At 48.3% G+C, this 19,546-nt stretch overlaps 1 protein-coding gene across 1 annotated transcript; it reads right to left on the bottom strand.

Moving 5' to 3' along the window:
• Window positions 1-6,028: 6,028 nt before the first annotated feature.
• On the bottom strand, window positions 6,029-13,347 carry PYCR2 (pyrroline-5-carboxylate reductase 2). The gene is made up of 7 exons (XM_007534422.3): window positions 13,121-13,347; window positions 12,871-12,941; window positions 9,839-10,018; window positions 9,515-9,736; window positions 9,295-9,387; window positions 8,982-9,145; window positions 6,029-6,682 (listed from the first exon to the last, which is right to left on the bottom strand). The coding sequence occupies exons 1-7, from the start codon at window positions 13,185-13,187 to the stop codon at window positions 6,517-6,519; spliced, it is 963 nt and encodes a 320-aa protein (XP_007534484.1). The 5' UTR covers window positions 13,188-13,347; the 3' UTR covers window positions 6,029-6,516.
• Window positions 13,348-19,546: the final 6,199 nt, after the last annotated feature.

Below are 19,546 nucleotides of genomic sequence, written 5' to 3'. Positions count from 1 at the left end.
TATTTATTTTCCCTTTTGTTGCCCTTGTTGTTCATTGTTGTGAGAGATTTTTATTTAATTGTTTCCCCTTTTGCCCTTTTATCATCGTTGTTGTTATTGCTGTCATCGTTGTTGGATAGGACAGAAAGAAATCAAGAGAGGAGGGGAAGACAGAGGGGGGAGAGAAAGACACTGGCAGACCTGCTTCACCACCTGTGAAGCGAACCCCCTGTAGGTGGAGAGCCGGGTGTTGGAACCGGGATCCTGAGGCCGGTCAGTGCACTTTCTGCCATAGGCGTGTAACCCAATGCGCCATCGCCCGGCTCCCGAAAGGGAGTTTTATTACACTGGTGTATAGGAGACTCCAGATCACTCCGGGAAGTTCTCTCCGCACCTTGGAGAAGTCCACAGTTTTATTGCTGTCTTCCTCCCCAAAGGGGCAGTGGGAGCAGATTTATTTCACTATTACAGAGTGGCAGAAACAGACAAAGACAATCTTTCACGTAATTACTATACAAATTTCTTATTTGTGGCCTTAGTATGGGTAGTGAAGGGGAGGCCTAGTGCCTGGTATGTATCAACTAGAGTATGTATGAGACAACTAGATTCCTCTCTAGTCATCTTTTTTTTTTTTTTAAGATTTTATTTATGAGAAAGATAGGAGGAGGGAGAGAGAGAAATAACCAGACATCACTCTGGCACATGTGCTGCCAGGGTTCGAATTTGGGACCTCATGCTTGAGAGTCCAAAGCTTTACCACTGCACCCTCCCTGGACCACTTTTTTTTTAATGTTTATTTATTTATTCCCTTTTGTTGCCCTTGTTTTGTTGTAGTTATTGTTGTCATTGTTGTTAGATAGGACAGAGAGAAATGGAGAGAGGAGGGGAAGACAGAGAGGGAGAGAGAAAGATAGACACTTGTGGACCTGCCTGTGAAGCAAATCCTCTTGTAGGTGGGGAGCCAGGGGCTCAAACTGGGATCCTTATGTTGGTCGGTCCTTGTGCTTTGCACCACCTGCGCTTAACCCACTGCACTACTGCCTGACTCTCCTCTCTAGTCATCTTTACCTTAAAGCATTGTTGTCTTGGGCCTACTAGTTTAGGAATGTGGAGGGGGAGGGAGGGTAGCAACTACAGCCACTGTTTTAATTACCAGGAGAGCAAGCACAAAGGAAATGCAGTCTTATCTATGGCCATACCACCCTGAACACTCCCGATCTCGTCTGATCTCAGAAATGCAGGCTATGTCTCCATATCACAGAGGAAAGGCAATTCTCCACCAGGCACATAGATTAAAATAACCACATGGGGGCAGGGGTAGATAGCACAATGGTTATGCAAACAGACTTTCATGCCTGAGGCTCCAAAGGCCCAGGCTCAATTCCCTGCACCACCATAAGCCAGAGCTGAGCAGTGCTCTGGCTTAAAAAAAAAAAAAAAAATCCACATAGGGTAAATCAGGAGAGTGTGCACTCTGTGCTCATCTATTTCCGTGACACTTCAAGAAGCCAGGACTCTGGGGACACATAAAGTTCACTCCCTTAGCCCTGACTGCCTGGGGGAGGGCCAGGCCTGGGGATGCTGATGGGCAAAGGCCGAAGGCTGCTTGAGGAAGAAGGTTCCAGCTTTCCTGCTCTAACTAGCACGTCACTGCTTTGAAGTGCTAAACATAGGACATTCCCTGCTACAGATGGGAAAGTTAGGGGTCTCTCCCCAAGGCACTGAACTTATAGGGGAGTCAAAAGACCTGGGACGCTCAGGTTAGCATTTAGCGCCCTCTAATGGTGTAGAGGGGAAATGCGGGCAGAACTGGGCTGGGAGTGGTCAGGGCTTGCCTTCCACTTGGGTTTGTCTGCTCCAGGGTTGCACCTAGGAAAAGGAAGGGAAATAGGACTTGGAATCTGGAGGCTGGGATTACGGACCCAGCTCCCCCATTTGCGTTAGGTAGATGCCATTTCCCACTTGCCCCCCCAGGATCTAGTGTTTCTGTTGGATGTGATTTCACAATAGAGACCACACAGACAGAACCAGAGCACCACTCTGGCACACACAATGCCAGGAACTCATGACCTTATGCTTGTCTTTTTTCATTCCCTTTTGTTGCCCTTGTTTTCTTGTACTTATTCTTGTTGTTGTTATTGATGTCGTCACTGTTGGATAGGACGGAGAGAAATAGAAGAGGGGAAGACAGAGAGGGGGAGAGAAAGACACCTGCAGACCCGCTTCACGCTTGTGAAGCAACTCCCTTGCAAGTGGGGAGCCGGGATCCTTTCGCCAGTCTCTGCGCGTTGTGCAATCTGCGCTTAACCCGCAGCACTACCGCCGGACTCCTGCTTGTCTTAAGCTAATAAACAGCTTGGTATACAAGACCCTGAGGCCAAAAGCGGCACCAGTGAGTGCACCTTGGGGCTGGGCTGCCTGGCCATTCTCTGAGGGTTTTCCAGATGTATCTTGGAGCTAGGTGCCACTCTACCAAACCTAAATCAAAACAGTGCCAAGTATGAGGAAATGCCTCCATCCTGCCCACTGCCTTCCCCCATACCTGCCAAATGCCTCTTTTATTAGCTCTTTGGGGTCCTTCTAGAGTTTTTTTTTTTTTCTTCCAGGGTTATTGCTGAGGCTTGGTGCCTGCACTATTTAATCTACTCCTCCTGGAGGCCATTTTTTCCTATTTTGTTGTCCTTGTTGTTGTTATTGCTGCTGTTGTTGTTGTCAGATAGGACAGAGAGAAATCAAGAGAGGAGGGGAAGACAGAGAGAAGAGAGATAGACACGTGCAGACCTGCTTCACTGCTTATAAAGCGACCCCCTGCAGGTGGGGGGGCAGAGCTCGAACTGGAATCCTTGCACCAGTTAGTCCTTGTGTTTCACGCCATGTGTGCTTAACCTGCTGCGCTACTGCCTGGCCCCCTTGTTTTGTTTTTTAATATTTTATTTTATATTAGAAAAGTAGAAACACCAGAGCACTGCTCAGCTCTGGCTTATGGTGGTGCTGGGGATTGAACCTGGGACCTCAGAGCCTCAAGCATGAAAGTCTATTGAAGAACCATTATGCTATCTCCCCAGCCCCCTTCTAGAGTTTTCTTGCCTAAATTCATAATCTCCCCTTTCCTTCTTTTCTCTCTCTCTCTTTCTTTGCCAGAACACTGCTTAGCTCTAGTTTATCACAGTGCTGGTGGTTGAACTAAGGACCTTGGGAGCCTCAGGCATGAAAGCCTTTTTGCGTAACCATGATGCAAGCGGCTCTGTCCTGTCCCTTCTTTCTTACACAGAGTTCACCACTGATCCGCTTACTGGCACTTGAAAACTGCATTCGGCCTTCAAATTGTAGTAGATTCCACATGACCATGCCCCCTCCCATCCCAAGTTGGGTTCTGGTTCAGTAATAAAAGAAGAGCACAGGTGAGGGGTTTGAAGTATTCAGGGTGTGTGCAGGAAGCACAGCCAGGCTTTCTAAGTGTCCCTCTGGGGAGCATTGCTTAGCAACAGTTACATGGGGACTGGAGACTGAGGGAGCTGTATGCCTCCTCTCACTTGCCAGCAGGGAGCTGTGAAGACATTGTTTAGTCCTTGAAGTGGAGAAATCACACCTGCTTATTGTCACCAGTTTAAAATAAAGACCCAGTGGAGCACACACTGTCCCTGCGTGAGCCAGGGAATGATCTACAAATGACTGAGCAGTGTTATATTGGCTCTCCCCTCCGGATCTCTCTGTCCTCTTTGAAGTTTTCAACAAGGAACAATAAGTCTGCAAGAAGGGGGCTGTGGCCTCACCTGGTTTAGTGCACACATCACCATATGTAAGAACCTGGGTTTCAAGTCCCCAAGTCTTACCTACAGGGAAGAAGTGCAGGTGTCTTTGTTCTCTTTTCTGTTTAAATCTTTTTTTTGGAATTATCTTTATTTATTGGATAGAGACAGCCAGAAATTGAGAGGGAAGGGAGAAATAGAAAGGGAGAGAGAGGAGTCGGGCGGTAGCACAGCAGGTTAAGCGCAGGTGGCGCAAAGCGCAAGTACCGGTGGAAAGATCCCGGTTCGAGCCCCCCGGCTCCCCACCTGCAGTAGCGTTGCTTCATAAGCAGTGAAGCAGGTCTGCAGGTGTCTGTCTTTCTCTCCCCGTCTCTGTCTGACCCTACTCTCTCCATTTCTCTCTGTCCTATCTAACAATGACGACATCAATAACAGCAACAATAATAACTACAACAACACTAAAAAACAAGGGCAACAAAAAGGAAAATAAATAAATATATTTTAAAAAAAGAGAGAAAATGCAAGGGGCAGTGGAATCACACAGGCATGGATCCCCAGCACCAAAAACAAGGAAATCAAGTGAGAGGTCAACCTCAACTCTCATCCTCCCAAATGTGCTAATAGTGGGGCTAGAAATTTGTAGCCCATTTGATAGAACAAAGTCAAGGTACTACTAATAAAGTGTATTTCTGGGCTCCCAGGAGAAGCGGGACAGAGGTTAGCCTGCAGCTGGGGGTATCTATAATAGGAGCAAGGGGAGGGAGCTGGGCTGCAGTGTGTGTGTGGGGGAAGGGGGATCCTTTCTTCCTTTCTCACCCCTCTCTGGACTGCCTTGCCCTCTGCTTCCTGTGTTCTCCCCCCTTCTGTGTCTACATGTGTCCATAGGCCCATACAACCCAGGACAGGGTACGCAGGGCTTAAGTGGCACTCGACCCAAATGGAGTACTCAGTAGATACTAATCTCAGTGGGAGCCAGGAGATAGCTCACTCAGCACAACACACACTGTACCATGTGCCAAGAGCAGGGTTCCAGCCACCCCCACTACCACCACACAGGAGTACTATGCAGAGGGCAAGCCTCACAAGCAATGGCTCTATTCTTACTCCATCTCTCTAAACAGAGTTCTAGAACCCCTGTCCAGGGCCGGATATGCTGGGCTCCCTGGTCCTCCCCAAGGAGGTGCCATTCCTGTTTCTGTCTGCCTGTAGTTCCAGTCCCAGAGCCAGTCGCCCTGTGAAGGGAGGCAGCAGGATCACATGTCCCTGTCCACAAAAAGTCAACTCAAAATGGATCAGAGATGTCGGTGTTCGAATGACAGCCACAATACAAGGAAAATATTGGCAGGACATGACATAGTAATGTCTGCTTTGGAGATGTCTTTAAACACTCAAATGCAATAACAAGAAAAAACCAAAAATAAATCATTGGACTACATCAAACTGAAAAGCTTCTGCACAGTGGGAGAAACTGTAATCAAAGCACAAGGACCGGTGTAAGGATCCCGGTTCGAGCCCCCGGCTCCCCACCTGCAGGGGAGATGCTTCACAAGTGATGAAGCAGGTCTGCAGGTGTCTTTCTCTCCCCCCTCCTCTCTCCATTTCTCTCTGTCCTATCCAACAACAACAACAACAACAGTAACGACTACAATAATAAAACAAGGGCAGCAAAAGGGAATAAATAAAAAAAGAACACAAAAGACCTACCTGGAGACATCTATGCACACCTGTTTGTGTTCATCTATGCACACCTGTTTGTGTTCATAAAACACTCAAGTGTTTTATGACAGATGAATGGCTAAGGAAGTTGTGGTATACATAAATATACCCTACAGGTTACTTAAGATAAGATCTCTGCTGCGCAAAACGCAAAGACCGACATAAGGATCCTGGTTCGAGTCCCCATATCCCCACCTGCAGAGGAGTCGCTTCACAGGCGGTGAAGCAGGTCTGCAGGTGTCTATCTTTCTCTCTCCCTCTGTCTTCCCCTCCTCTCTCCACTTCTTTCTGTCCTAACAATGATGACATCAATAACAACAACAATAATAACTACAACAATAAAACAAGGGCAACAAAAGGGAATAACTATATTTAAAAAAAAAAGCTTCTCTACTAAAACATTGATGGATATATAGGGAATCATGCTAAGTGAAATAAGTCAGAATAAGGGCAAATTCCTGATGATCATTTGTAGGTGGCAGTTAAGAAACAGAGCCAGGGAAATACAGGGTGAAGCTTTAATGAACTGTAGTCTATTTCAACAGATCCCAGGTTTCAGAAAAGGGAGGCAGTAGGGATTCCAGTTTCCTATGGTGGTGGAGGAAGACAATTTATTTGGTGGTGGGTGAGGTGTGCTCACACCGATCTTGGGGGAGATGTGAAAATGTCAACATTTCTTCAATAAAATTTTAAAAAGTACATCTATGAAACAAGAGTTAAGTCCAAGTACAATTTCATTCTATGCACATCTGATTAGCTGTAGCATTCTAAGTTGTTCACTTCTTTCCCACTTGTTCAATAAAGGAAAGAAAGCTCTTGCCATGTACCGAGGCTCTCACCTCCTTGGCTTGGGCTCCAGTAGGAATCCTTGTTGAAGGACCTCCCTCAGCCTACCTGCCTCTCCTTCAACAGAGGGATATGGGCAATATCTGGCTTCCAGCATCAACATCCCTTCAGCAGGGAAACTGATACTGCTTGGTCTGAAGAGATTTAAAGAGTTATAAGGAAGTGCAGACCTCTTGTGCCTGCTCTTAGGGGAGGGCTCTGTATGTGTCGAGGAGGGCAGAGGTACTTAGTCCTTCTTGACTCCTGGAGCCGGGCTTCTGGTGAGGAGAACCCCTGGGCTGGAGGGGGTCAATGTGGACACCAAGGGTGATTCTAGCTTCACTCTGTCCAGGAGTGTCTTCTTGAGTGCCGCAGGGGAAATCTTTTCTTGGTCAGCCATAGACTGTAGCTCTCTGCAGACAAAAGCAGGATTCAACAAGGAAACAAGAGCTCCAGGAAGTTCCCCAACTACATACCCCGAACCTTGTAATACCACACACACACACACACACACACACACAATCCCTAAAATCAAATGTTCCCCACAAGCTTTTTAGAAATGCTATTTGAGGGAGCCAGGCAGTAGCGCAGCGGGCTACGCGCATATGGCACAAAGCGCTAGGACCGGCTTAAGGGTCCGGGTTCGAGCCCCTGGCTCCCCACCTGCAGGGGAGTCACTTCTCAGGCGGTGAAGCAGGTCTGCAGGTGTCTGTCTTTCTCTCCCCCTGTCTCCCCCTCCTCTCTCCATTTCTCTCTGTCCTACCCAACAAAAACAACATCAATAATAAGAACAGTAATAACTACAACAACAATAAAACAACAACAAGGGCAACAAAACAGAATAAATAAATAAATATTTTTTAAAAATATAAAAAATACAAGTTTAAAGAAAGAAAGAAAGAAAGAAAGAAAGAAAGAAAGAAAGAAAGGGAGGAAGAAAGAAAAAAAGATGCTATTTGAGTGGTCTGGAAGGTGGCGGAGTGGTAAAGCTTTGGACTCTCAAGCATTAGGTCCTGAGTTCTATCCCCGGCAGCACATGTGCCAGAGTGATATCTGATTCTTTCTCTCTCTCCTATCTTTCTCATAAGTAAAATATTTTTTAAAAGAAATGCTATTTGCGGGGTCAGGCAGTTGAACAGTGGGTTAAGCGCACGTGGCACGAAGTGCAAGGACTGGCATAAGGATCCCAATTCCAGCCCCTGGCTCCCCACCTGCAGGGGAGTCGCTTCACAAGTGTTGAAGCAGGTCTGCAGGTGTCTGTCTTTCTCTCCCCCTGTCTTCCCCTCCTCTCTCCATTTCTCTCTGTTCTATCCAAAAATGATGACATCAATAACTATAACAATAAAACAACAAGGGCAACAAAAGGGAAAATAAATTTAAAAAAAAGAAGGAAAGAAAGAAATGCTATTTGGGTATGGCTGCTACACAGCTATAGAGGCTCATGGTTATCTGTGATCATGGGGAGTGTGGGAAATCTCAGGAGTTTGGGAGCACAGACCTAGAACTGAATCATGTCTCCCTCACTTATTAGCTGTCTGATCTCAGAAAACTGTTTCCCTGAGTCTCAAAACTGAAGGTAGGGAGCTGGGCTGTGGTGCAGCCAGTTAACTGTATTTGTCTCCATATACAAGGACCCAGGTGTAAGCCCTTACTCCTCACCTGCAGGGGGGATGCTTCACAAGTTGCAAAGCAGGTCTGCAGCTGTCCATCTTTCTTTCTTTTTTTAAAAAAAAGATTTTATTTATTTATTCATTCATTTATTTATGAGAAAGATACGAGGAGAGAGAGAAAGAACCAGACATCTCTCTGGTACAGGTGCTGCCGGGGATCAAACTCAGGACCTCATGCACTCCCAGACTACAGGTATCTATCTTTCTTTTTTCTTAATATTTATTTATTTATTTATTCCCTTTTGTTGCCCTTGTTGTTTTATTGTTGTAGTTATTATTGTTGGTATCATCGTTGTTAGATAGGACAAAGAGAAGTGGAGAGAGGAGGGGAAGACAAGAGAGGAGGAGAGAGATAAACATCTACAGACCTGCTTCACCGCTTGCGAAGTGACTCCCCTGCAGGTGAGAAGCCAGGGGCTTGAACCGGGATCCTTTTGCCGGTCCTTGCACTTTATGCCACGTGCGCTCAACCCACTGTGCTACCACCCAACTCCCTGTATCTCTTCTTTTCTTCCTTTCTTTCTTCCTTCCTTTTTTTTAATTATCACCTTTATTTATTGGATAGAGACAGCCAGAAAATTGAGGGCAGAGAGAGAGACAGAGAGACACCTGCAGCCCTGCTACACCACTTGCAAAGCTTTCTCCTGCAGGTGGGGACCGGGGGCTCGAACTCAGGTCCTTGCACACTGCAATGTGTGCTCTCAGCCAGGTGTGCCACCCCTCTCAATCACTCTCTGTCATATCAAATCAAATAGAAAGAAAGGAAAAAAAAAAGTAAAATGGCCACTGTAAGCAGTGGATTCAGTGCCAGCACCCAGACCAAGCGATAACCCTAGTAGCAATATAAATAAATATAAAAAGTATAGCTAATCCAAGTATTAGAACCATGGTGAGAACTAAATAGATGCCTGCAGATTCTTGGTTAGACACTGTCTAGTGAAGCACCATTAACAAAGAAGTACAGACTCCACCACTGCTGGGGAACAGACGAGGTTCTGTGAGACAGCTAGGCAAGGAGGGCCTGGAGCTAAGAATGACCCACCGTGTCCGGATGCAGGAGGCCTCCACAGCGTTGATGAGCAGGGAACGGAAGCCCCCACTCTCCAGGAAGTGCAGGGCATGGATGGTGGCACCGCCTGGGGAGCAGACGTTGTCCTTGAGTTGGCCTGGGTGCTGCTCCGAGTCCAGCAGCATCTTGGCGGCCCCCTGGGATAGAGAGGGAGTATGAGAAGAGGCAAACACTGGGGATTCCCCTAGTCCCTGCTCCAGAGCATCCAGTTCAGTGAGCAACACCCCCACCCCCCAGTCCTCTCCCACTCTCTACCTGAAAATACAAAGGGGGATAAGATACTGACCAGTAAGGCCTGGGCCCCCAGTCGGACTGCCAGACGCCTTGGTAGGCCCATCTTCACTCCACCATCAGCCAGTGCATCCAGGGCCATGAATGCCTGTGGAAGCCCAGAGGAAGCAGATGCTCAGAAGGCACCCTAGGGTTAACTGGAACTAGCTCCCAAAACCAGCCTATTCCAATCCTCAGGGCCCTCAGAAAGAAAAGTAAGTATATTCAGGCCTCACGTAAGCAGGTCCGCTGCCGCTAAGCCCTGTGACGGCATCAATCAAGTCCTCTTCCACCTCTGTGCAGAAGCCCACACTGCTCATGAGCTGCTCCAGAAGCTGCCCGTCCTCCACCAGGGCGTGTGTGCCCGTGGCATACACTGTGGCACCTTCCCGCACCAGCACGGGTGTGTTGGTCATGCAGCGAATCACCTTGGGCGCCGGCTGGAACACCTTCAGTTTCTGGGCAAGGACAAGGGCATGTTGCTGAGGCCCAGTCCCCACCAGCACCCACCCTCATGTGGCCAGACTCAGGCCAGCCCTCTCCTCCCCTCCCCAAGGCACCTTCTCCACAGAGCTGATGGTGACACCAGCTGCACAGGAGACCACGATGTGCCTGGCCTGGACGTCAGCCCCAATCTCGTCCAGGATGAAGGGAATGATGTGCGGCTTCACAGCCAGGAACAGGACGTCACTGTTCCTCACTGTCTCCTTGTTGCTCCGAGTCAGGTTCACACCCAGTTTCTGTGGGATGAGATGGTATGTCTCACTGCCCCTGCCCCAGTCACTCTGCCAGCTGCAGCTTGGGGTTCTCTTCCTCCCTCCTGCCCCCTCACTCCCGCAGTGTCTCATCTCCTCACCCCTACTGGCATCAAGTTTTCCTGTGCTGATGCCAGGCAAGTGGGGAGGGGTACTGTGGGATTGGGCAGGATTCTCCATGGCAACCAGGACACAGCTGTCCCCCAGTCCCAACCCTCTGGTACCCAGGGCAACCTTCTGCCAGGTGAGAAAACCTCATGGCAGGGAGGCAGCACAGGCAGAAAGAAGTAAGATGCTAGTGCCTAATGGCCAGCAGAGGAGCTAGACCAGGTCCAATGCCTGCCTCTAACTTCTATCCACCAGACTGTGTGACAGTCTTTGTGTGGTTCAACTGGGCTGGAGGACCCTGCTGTGTAGGAGTCCAGACTCAGAGCAGGAGTAAAGATAGCCACCATCCTGGGAATAGACACTGTCTCTCTCTTCCCATCAGGCGTCCTCTCCTACACTGCCCTGTTGGGGACAAAGACCTAAGAGGTCATCTAACTTGTCAAGTCTCTTTCTCAACACCCTCATTCATGTCTCAGAAACAGCTCAGCAAAGTGGCAATTGTGGCCTCCATCTGTCAGTAAGGAAACAGCCTCAAAGTATCTATTGTTCCACGTGGCGTGAAGCACAAGGACCAGCGTAAGTATCCTGGTTCGATCCCCCGGCTCCCCACCTGCAGGGGAGTCACTTCACAGGCAGTGAAGCAGGTCTGCAGGTGTCTATCTTTCTTTCCTCCTCTCTGTCTTCCCCTTTCCTCTCCATTTTTCTCTGTCCTATCTAGCGACATTAATAACAACAATAATAACTACAACAACAATAAAAAACAACAAGGGCAACAAAAGGGGAAATAAATAAATAATACATTTCTTTTTAAAAGTAGCTATTGTTCAGGTGAAGCAGCTGGGTCAATGCAGAAAAACAAGTTTAACCAGTCTCAGACTTGAGGCCAGTTGGAACAATCACTTTTCCATGTTATGACTGTGCGAAAGCCACTAGCACTCAGCAGAAGACAGTACTTCACACAGTGGATGTTCATCTTTTCCGATTGATTCCTTGCTAGCAACTTATGTTCCAGTGATCCTGGGCAGCATCTGGGAGGCACAGTGTCTATCAGCCAGTATCTGAGGGTCAACAGACTCTGCAGGCTGCTTTCCACTTTCAGCACAGGTCTAAAAAAATGACATGAGACATAAGGCAGGCTTTGTGCTGGCTTGAGATGACCCAAAGTGTTGGCCAATGTCAGTGTTATGAAACATTTCAGGTTTAAGCTAAGCTATGATAATGGTAGATAAGATGCACTTAATGCATCATCATTTTTTTCCCAAGAATTTTAAGCTTTATTCAGGAAAATTAAGAATGCCCACATGTTGGCATGCACATGGGCAGCAAGAGAGAAAGAACATGAGAGAATCATTTACTCACATGCTGATGCTCCCATATTGGATGAGGTGCTATTATTATTACTACAATTATTATGATGATGATGATGATGTCATTGTTGAGGCTTCACTGCTCCAGGTTGACTTTTTCAGATAGACAGAAAGACAGACAGAATGGCCTGGGAGGTGATGACGTGGATACACTGTTGGACTCTGAAGGGTGAGGTTCCTAGTTCTATTCCAGGAACCACATATGCCAGAGTGGTGATCTGGTTCTCTCATTAATAAATAAGTAAACAAATAAATAAGAAAGGGGAGAAAGAGACAGAAAGAGAGAGAGAAAGAAAGAAAGAGAGAGAGAAAGAAAGAAAGACAAAAGAAAGGAGAAAGACACAGAGACACTGTTGCATGGAAGCCCAGGCCCCCTTAAATGCATTTTTTAAAAAATATTTATTTATTTATTTATTCCCTTTTGTTGTCCTTGTTTTATTGTTGTGGTTATTATTGTTGTTGTTATTGATGTCGTTGTTGTTCGATAGGAATTACCCGCCGGTAATTCGTGCAGTTGGCTTCCCGGCTTCTCAGCCAAGGATGCAGCGAGTCTCCTCCTGGCCCTGGGGAGTGCGGTATTGGAACACGCGGAGCTCCAGGGAGGTGGGGGGCACCCTGGCTGTCCGCCCCCTAGCACCCTGGCCAGCACCAGCCTTACCCACCGAGGCTTCGCAACCCGGGTCTGCGCACCGAATGTCCAAAGCCCCGCCCCTCAACAGGAAGTGGAGAGAGGAGGGGAAGACAGATGAGGAAAGATAGACACCTGCAGACCTGCTTCACCACCTGTGATGCGACCCCCTGCAGGTGGGAAGCCGGAGGCTTGAATGGGATCCTTACTCCGGTCCTTAGGCATTGCGCCACTTGTGCTTAACCCACTGCGCTACCGCCCGACTCCCTTAAATGCATTTTTAACTGACAGTATTTTCAATTTACCATGGGTTTATCAGCAAATAAGTCTGTGGTAAGCAAAAGCACTTTATTTTTGTCAGAGCACTGCTCAGCTCTGGCGTATGATGGTGCAGAGATAGAGAACCTGGGCCGGCAGAGTATCAGGCAAGAACTTATTATTATTTTGCATAACCACTATACTATCTCCACACTTGTAAGTTAAAAACTTATTGAGTTCTTACTATGCTCCAGGTGATTTCCACTGCATTACCTCAATCATTCCTCTAGCAGTGAGTGTTGGATTTGAACCCAAGTGTTGGCTGCTCCAACCACAGCCCTGGAGCAGGTGAAAGAGTCGTGATGCTCCGGGAGGAGAGGTCAGGGCGGCCTAGAGCAGCACTGGGGCTCAGCTGACCTGGGGCAGGGCCGCCCTGCTCCTGGGCCTCTACCCTCGACACCCCTCTGCCCACCTACCCTGAGCGCCGACACCGTGGGCAAGTCCATTTCCGGGGAGCTGGCAATTATCTTGTGAGCCGACAGGATGCCTGCAGAAAACCAGACTTTTTAACCGGTGATCAAAGCCCACTCCGTCCCCACACGCAGCTCTGGCCCCTGCTCCCATCAGGCAGACATGAGGCTTTCAAGTGAGAGCAGCTTCATTCCCCCACCAGGAACCATCTCCCCTTTACCCTCCGCCGCCCGCGCACCCGCTTCCCCTGCTCGCCTGCCGCGGTGAAGCCCCGAGCTAGAGCACAGGCCAGCTGGCCAGCGCCGATGAAGCCCACGCTCATCTTTCCGGCTCCGCGTCCTCAGCCTCCTGATCTCTGCTCTGTACACACCCGCGGTGTCCTTCGGAAGTACGGAAAGCGAGAGTGGCCAGGGGAGTTCCGGGACCCCCCCACCACCTCACTCCCACACACGTACACCAGCCGGGCCCCACCAGGCCCCGCCCTACCGAAACAGCCAATCCGCGACCGGGAGCTCCAGGCGGACCAATCTGTGGCGATGTTTGGAACGCGCGTCCTCCTCCTGAGCACGGATTGGCGGCAGCACCTCAGAAGCCCCGCCCATACCTAAGGGCGCGGTCTTCCCGGGGAAACTCAGGCAGCTCAGAACCTCTCCCCTAACGGAGCCGGTCGCGGGGCGCTTCTACCTCCCGCCGGCCGTTGCCCCTGATAGGAGAGGGAAAAGTCTGAGGGGGCCAAGGAGGCCTCCCACGCGGGGATTCAGACCCGGTTCTGGAAGCCTGGAGGCTCCAAGCCGGCGATTAACTGGGGGTAAAAGCCCCCTCCCCCGCGGGCTGGCCTCGGGCGCCGCCGCCGTTAATTCCCGTCGCCTGAACGGTTGTCCGATCGGCCTTCTTAGCAGATTAAGCCCAGGCTCCTTCGGGCCTGGCGAGACGTAAGGGCTCTTTCTAGCCCCGCCACTCGCTTTACAAAGCTCCGTCAATCAATGTGAGCTGACTTTCCTCAGCTTGTAACCGTGAGTCAGGTGTTGCTGGGGCACAGGCAGGCGGCGGGAACGGACAGAGTCGGGAGCCGGCGCCCTACTCCGCACCCTCGTCTGCGGCTCCCCGGGGCTGATCACAGCCCTCCTCGAGTCTGGCAGTTTTACTTTCTGTAGTTAACAAGCATTCAAGCACCAAACAAAACAAGTGCAGCCCGAGCACCCGCGGGCCAGCCCAGGTCACCGCACCAGCCCCGTAACGAAGCGGCAGGAACTGCAGGCACCGCCAGGGCGCGAACCTCGGCCCCTCCCTTTCTGCAAGCGGAAAGCAGAGGACGGGAACTGGATGGCGGCAGTCTGACCGCCAGCTCGCTACAAATCACTGAGTTCCCGGGGGAGCCGCCACTCTGGGGTCTGACCTCCCGTGCGATCTCCGCCTCCCGAGAGGCACCCCGCCGGTAATTCGTGCAGTTGGCTTCCCGGCTTCCCAGCCGAGGATGCAGCGTCTCCACCTGGCCCTGGGGCGTGCCGTATTGGGACACGCAGAGCTCCAGGGAGGCGGGGGGCACCCTGGCTGTCCCGGCTGTCCGCCCCGTAGCACCCCGGCCAGCGCCTGCGTTGCCCACCGAGGCTCCGCAACCCGGGTCTGCGCACCTAATGCCCAAAGCCCCGCCCCTCGACGGAGACCACGCCCCCAGTCCTCCACGGGCCCTGCGCACGAGCGCAGAAAGTTTTCAGGAGATAGCGTGGTGGCTTTAGGTCCCAGGTTTCTTACCGGACGACCGGGTTTCGGGCAAGAAAACTCTAGCTGGTTCCAGACTCGAGCGAGTCCCTGGGTCTTCAGAGTCTGCACCTTTACAAATGGGGTCAGTGTTTATTATTGAGCAAAGTTATATATATATATGTTGGGGTTTTTTTTTTGCCTCCAGGGTTATCGCTGAGGTTCCGTGCCTGCACTATGAATCTACTGCTCTTGGAAGCCATTTTGTCCACTTTATTGGATAGGACAGAGAGAAATTTTTAATTTTTTATTATCATCTTTATTTATTTATTTATTGGATAGAGACAGTCAGAAATCGAGAGGGAATGAGGAGATAGAGAGGGTGAGAGACAGAGAGACACCTGCAGCCCTGCTTCACCACTTGTGAAGCTTTCCCCATGCAGGTGGGGACTGGGTGCTTGAACCCGGGTCCTTGTGCATTGTAACGTGTGCTCAACCAGGTGTGCCACCACCCAGCCCCAGGACAGAGAGAAATTGAGAGGGGAAGCTAGAGGGAGAGAATGATATACACCTGCAGACCCCCTTCATTGCTTGTGAAGCGACCCTCCCCCCTGCAGGTGGGGCACCACGGGCTCGACCCAGGATCCTTGAGCTGGTCCTGGTGCTTAGTGCTATGTGTGCTTAACCGATGTGCCACTACCTGGCCCCCGCAAAGTTATATTTCTATAAACTTTTCGTTAGAGAAGGAATGTGTGGGAGTCTGGCAGTAGCGCAGCGGGTTAAGCACACGTGGCGCGGAGCACAAGGACAGGTTTTGTAAAGATCCAGGTTGGAGCCCCCAGCTCCCCACCTGCAGGGGAGTCGCTTCACAGGCGGTGAAGCAGGTCTGCAGGTGTCTCTCTCTCCCCCTCTGTTTTCCTATCTCCATTTCTCTCTGTCCTAACAACGACAACATCAGTTACAACAACAATAATAACTACAACAATAATAAAAAAAAACAAGGGCAACAAAAGGGAAAATAAATATTAAAAAAATTAAAGAAAAAAGAAAAGGAATGCGTGTATGATAAGGAACGTTTTAGGAAGACACAAAAAAGGTAAAAGGAAGTCATCACCCGTAATCATACTAAGGATGTTTTCTGAAGACATTCATGGTATATTTCCTTAGTTTAAATTATTTAAATATTTTCTTTATTAATGAGAAAGATAAGAGAAAGGACCAGATATCACTCTGGTTCATGTGCTGCTGGGAATTGAACTTGGGACCTCATGCTTGAGAATCCAGTGCTTTATCCATTGCACCACCTCCCAGACCACGACATTAAATTAAACATTTTAAATTATTTATTTATTGGATAGGGGCAGCCAGAGATTAAGAAGGAAGAGGGAGATAGATAGATAGACACCTGCAAATCTGCTTCACTTGCAAAGCTTTTCCCCTGTAGTTGGGGACCTGGGCTCAAAACTAGGTCTTTAAACATTATAACATGTGCTCAACCAGGTGTGCCACCACCTGGCCCCCTAAATTTTTTACTTAAATTATTGCATATGCATTTAAACTATTTACATACATATTGCATACAGACTATAAATTGGTTATTTCCTGGAGTACTTTGAGATCTGCTGTATTTTTCACCCAAAGCTTAAATCTGTTAGGCACAGAGCACTGAGACAACACACGCACATTGCGTTGTCAGAAAAGTCATGACATTATTTCTGCATAGAAAAACACAGAAAAGTGGTCTGGGAGGTGCCACTGTGTATAAAGCACTGGACTCTCAAGCATGAGGTCTTGAGCTCAATCCCTAGCAGCACATATACCAGAGTGATTGATGTCTGGTTCTCTCTCTCTCTCCCTATCTCATTAATAAATAAAATCTTTTTTAAAATTGTTTAAAAGACCAGAAAAAAATAAGTCATGACTCTTCCGGCAACTATATATGTATCTCTCTTTTTTTCGTTAAACCAGAACTGAACAGTGCTCTGGTCATTGACTCTTGGGCCCCAGAGCCCCAGGCATGATTGTCTTTTGCCTAACTACTACTAACTTCTTGGCCCTCTTTTTTTGTTGTTGTTGTTGTTAGTTTGTTTTCTGCCAGGGTTATTGTCTATATAACTCCATTGCTCTTGGTGGTCATTTTCCCCCTTTTCTGATAGAAATAGAGAGGAAGATAGACATACCTGCAGCACTGATCCACCACTTGTGAAGCTTCTCCACTGCATGTGAGGACCAGGAGTTTGAACCTTGGTCCTTGAGTATGGTAACGTGCACTCTACCAAGAGCATCTCTGCCCAGCCCAAGGCCTTTGTCATGTATTTTAATTGTAGGCAACCCCATTTCATTCTCTAATGATGAGCTGGTTGGCTCTGAAGCCCCTTTTGTCAGTGTTGTGACCCCTGCTCTGCTTCTCATAGGGATTGTGTCTAATGCCTGTGAGTTCCTTTACCCAAAGAAAGTGGGGATGGGATGGGATGGGATGAGGAATGGGAGATGAGGGATGAGGGATGGGAGATGAGGGATAGGAGATGAGGGATGGGATGGGATGGGATGGGATGGGATGGGATGGGATGGGATGAGATGAGATGAGATGAGATGAGATGAGATGAGATGAGATGAGATGAGATGAGATGAGATGAGATGAGATAAGATGGGGAAAGGGCTGGTCTCCCAACCCTCCAGGAGGCTGTAGCCTGGTACCCATCTTCCATGGATATCTGTCTGGCCATCTCCCTGGGTGCTCACAGTATCTTTTACTCCATGTAGACAAATTGAAAATTCCAGAAGTCCACTAGGATCACACACTTTACCTTGCTTTCCCCTTTCCCATCCACACTCAGATGAGCTGCCTGTTTTCTGTCCTTGCTGCTCACTCCCAGGAGTTCTGCCCCACCTCCCTAGCAGTGTCTAGACAGCATGACTAATTCTGTTTCATTCCTGCCTTCCCTTGGCCAGGTACTTCGCTCTCAGCCTTGGAGGTCCTCTCTGAAATATAGCAGAATCTCCGGCTCATCTGTTCTAAAAATGGAAACTACTCCAAAAAAGGGAGGAGCCTGTGCTGCTCTATCAATCAGATGGCTAATCCCCTTGCCCCAATCCTGATTCAGGAAACTCTCCAGGAAGGCATGTTTTTCAGGTGATATATATTATCCACATTTATTGTAGAAAAATATTTACAGATGTGATTGAATGGGAACATGAGCATTGCCTTAAATCCCACCATCTAAAGAGAACAATTGTGAATCTTTTGGAATAACTCTACACTTGCTTTTTTTAAAAAAAAATTATAAAAAATTAATGGATTCAGACAGAGGAATTGAATGGGGAGGAGGAGAATAGGGAGAGAAAGAGAAGCTTCCCCCTGCAGTTGGGGACCAGGTTTTTGTACTGAGGTCCTTGTGCATTTTTAAAAAATATTTTATTTATTTAATTTGAGAGAGATGCAGAGAGAGAAACACCAGAGCACTGCCCAGCTCTGGCTTATGGTGGCACGGGGGATGAACCTGAGACTTCGGAGCCTCAGGCATGAGAGTCTCTTTGCATAACCATTATGCTATCTACCCCCACCCGTTCTTGCGTATTATAACATGTGTGCTTTACCAGATGGGCCAGTGTCTGGCCCCCATATCCCTACACTCATTTTCTCTGCAGAACCAACATATCTTAAGCCTGATTTAAAAAAAAACAAGTCTGTACTCCTGTTATATACACGAGAGATGCAAAAAAACAAAGTAATTGTTCTAGGATGGTGGAATTATGATTGAGTTTCAGTTCACTCAAAACCACATTTTTTTTTTTTTTTTTGCCTCCAGAGTTATTGCTGGGGCTAGGTGCCTGCACTACAATACACTACTCCTGGAGGCCACTTTTTTCCATTTTGTTGCCATTGTTGTTGTTACTGTTGTTGAATCGAGAGAGGCTGAGAAGACAGGGGGAGAGAAAGACACCTGCAGACTTGCTTCAACGCTTGTGAAGTGACGACTCCCCTGCAGGACTTGAATTGGGATCCTTGTGCTAGTCCTCAAAACCTATTTTAATGTTCTTTGACCTTTTGAGTGAAAACAAATATCAGAATGACACCTCGCTTCTGATAGGATTTGGTCAGTTAGTTGTTGATTAGTGTTCTGGTGCTGCCATAAAAATTCACCACAAATGCAGCAACTTAAAACATTTGTTATCAGGAGTCGGGCTGTAGCACAGCGGGTTAAGCGCAGGTGGCGCAAAGCACAAGGACCGACATAAGGATCCCTGTTCGAACCCCGGCTCCCCACCTGCAGGGGAGTCGCTTCACAGGCGGTGAAGCAGGTCTGCAGGTGTCTGTCTTTCTCTCCTCCTCTCTGTCTTCCCCTCCTCTCTCCATTTCTCTCTGTCCTATCCAACAACGACAACAACAATAATAACTACAACAATAAGACAACAAGGGCAACAAAAGGGAATAAATAAATAAAATAAATATTTAAAATAATAATAATAATAAAAACATTTGTTATCTCATATTTTGTAGGTCAGCAGTTTGAGGAGGTCCAGCTGATTCTTTTGCTATGGATCCTGTAGGCCAAACCAAGATGGTAGCTGATCTGGACTCTTAACTGGAGGTCCTGGGGGCAAGAACTGGCTTCTGGGACTCATTCAGATTATTGACAGAATTCAGCTCCATGTGACTGAAATCTCCTTTCCTTGGCTGGCAGTGAGCCAGTCATCCTCAAACTTCCTGAAGCCACTTATATTCCCTGGTTTATGGTCCCTTTATCTTAAAGCCAGCAATAGCTGGCTTAGTCCTTGTCATGTTTCAGATCTCTCCTGCTTCCAGCCAGAGAATGTTCTCTGCTTTGGCCAAGAAGATAGCTCAGCTGTTGAACACGATTGATTGCATGCATGAGGTCACAGGTTTAATCCCTAGCACTATATATGCCAGAACTGAGTGGTGCTCTGGACTTCTTTCTCCCATGCTCATAAAAATAATTTTAAAAATTGTTTTAAACTGCT

Source organism: Erinaceus europaeus, chromosome 6 (assembly GCF_950295315.1).
Source record: "Erinaceus europaeus chromosome 6, mEriEur2.1, whole genome shotgun sequence".
Classification (NCBI taxonomy): Eukaryota; Metazoa; Chordata; class Mammalia; order Eulipotyphla; family Erinaceidae; genus Erinaceus; species Erinaceus europaeus.
Note: the sequence above shows the minus strand (reverse complement) of the source record. Positions and strands in the feature narration are given on the sequence as shown.

Excerpts from the sequence above, each read along its gene's own strand:
- PYCR2 (XM_007534422.3), bottom strand. The coding sequence starts at position 13,187 with ATGAGCGTGGGCTTCATCGGCGCTGGCCAGCTGGCCTGTGCTCTAGCT. Across the intron at positions 9,388-9,514 it reads GCGGCAGCGGACCTGCTTAC|GCATTCATGGCCCTGGATGC; the intron begins GTGAGGCCTGAA and ends GGGCTTCCACAG. Across the intron at positions 6,683-8,981 it reads GCCTCCTGCATCCGGACACG|AGAGCTACAGTCTATGGCTG; the intron begins GTGGGTCATTCT and ends TTTTGTCTGCAG.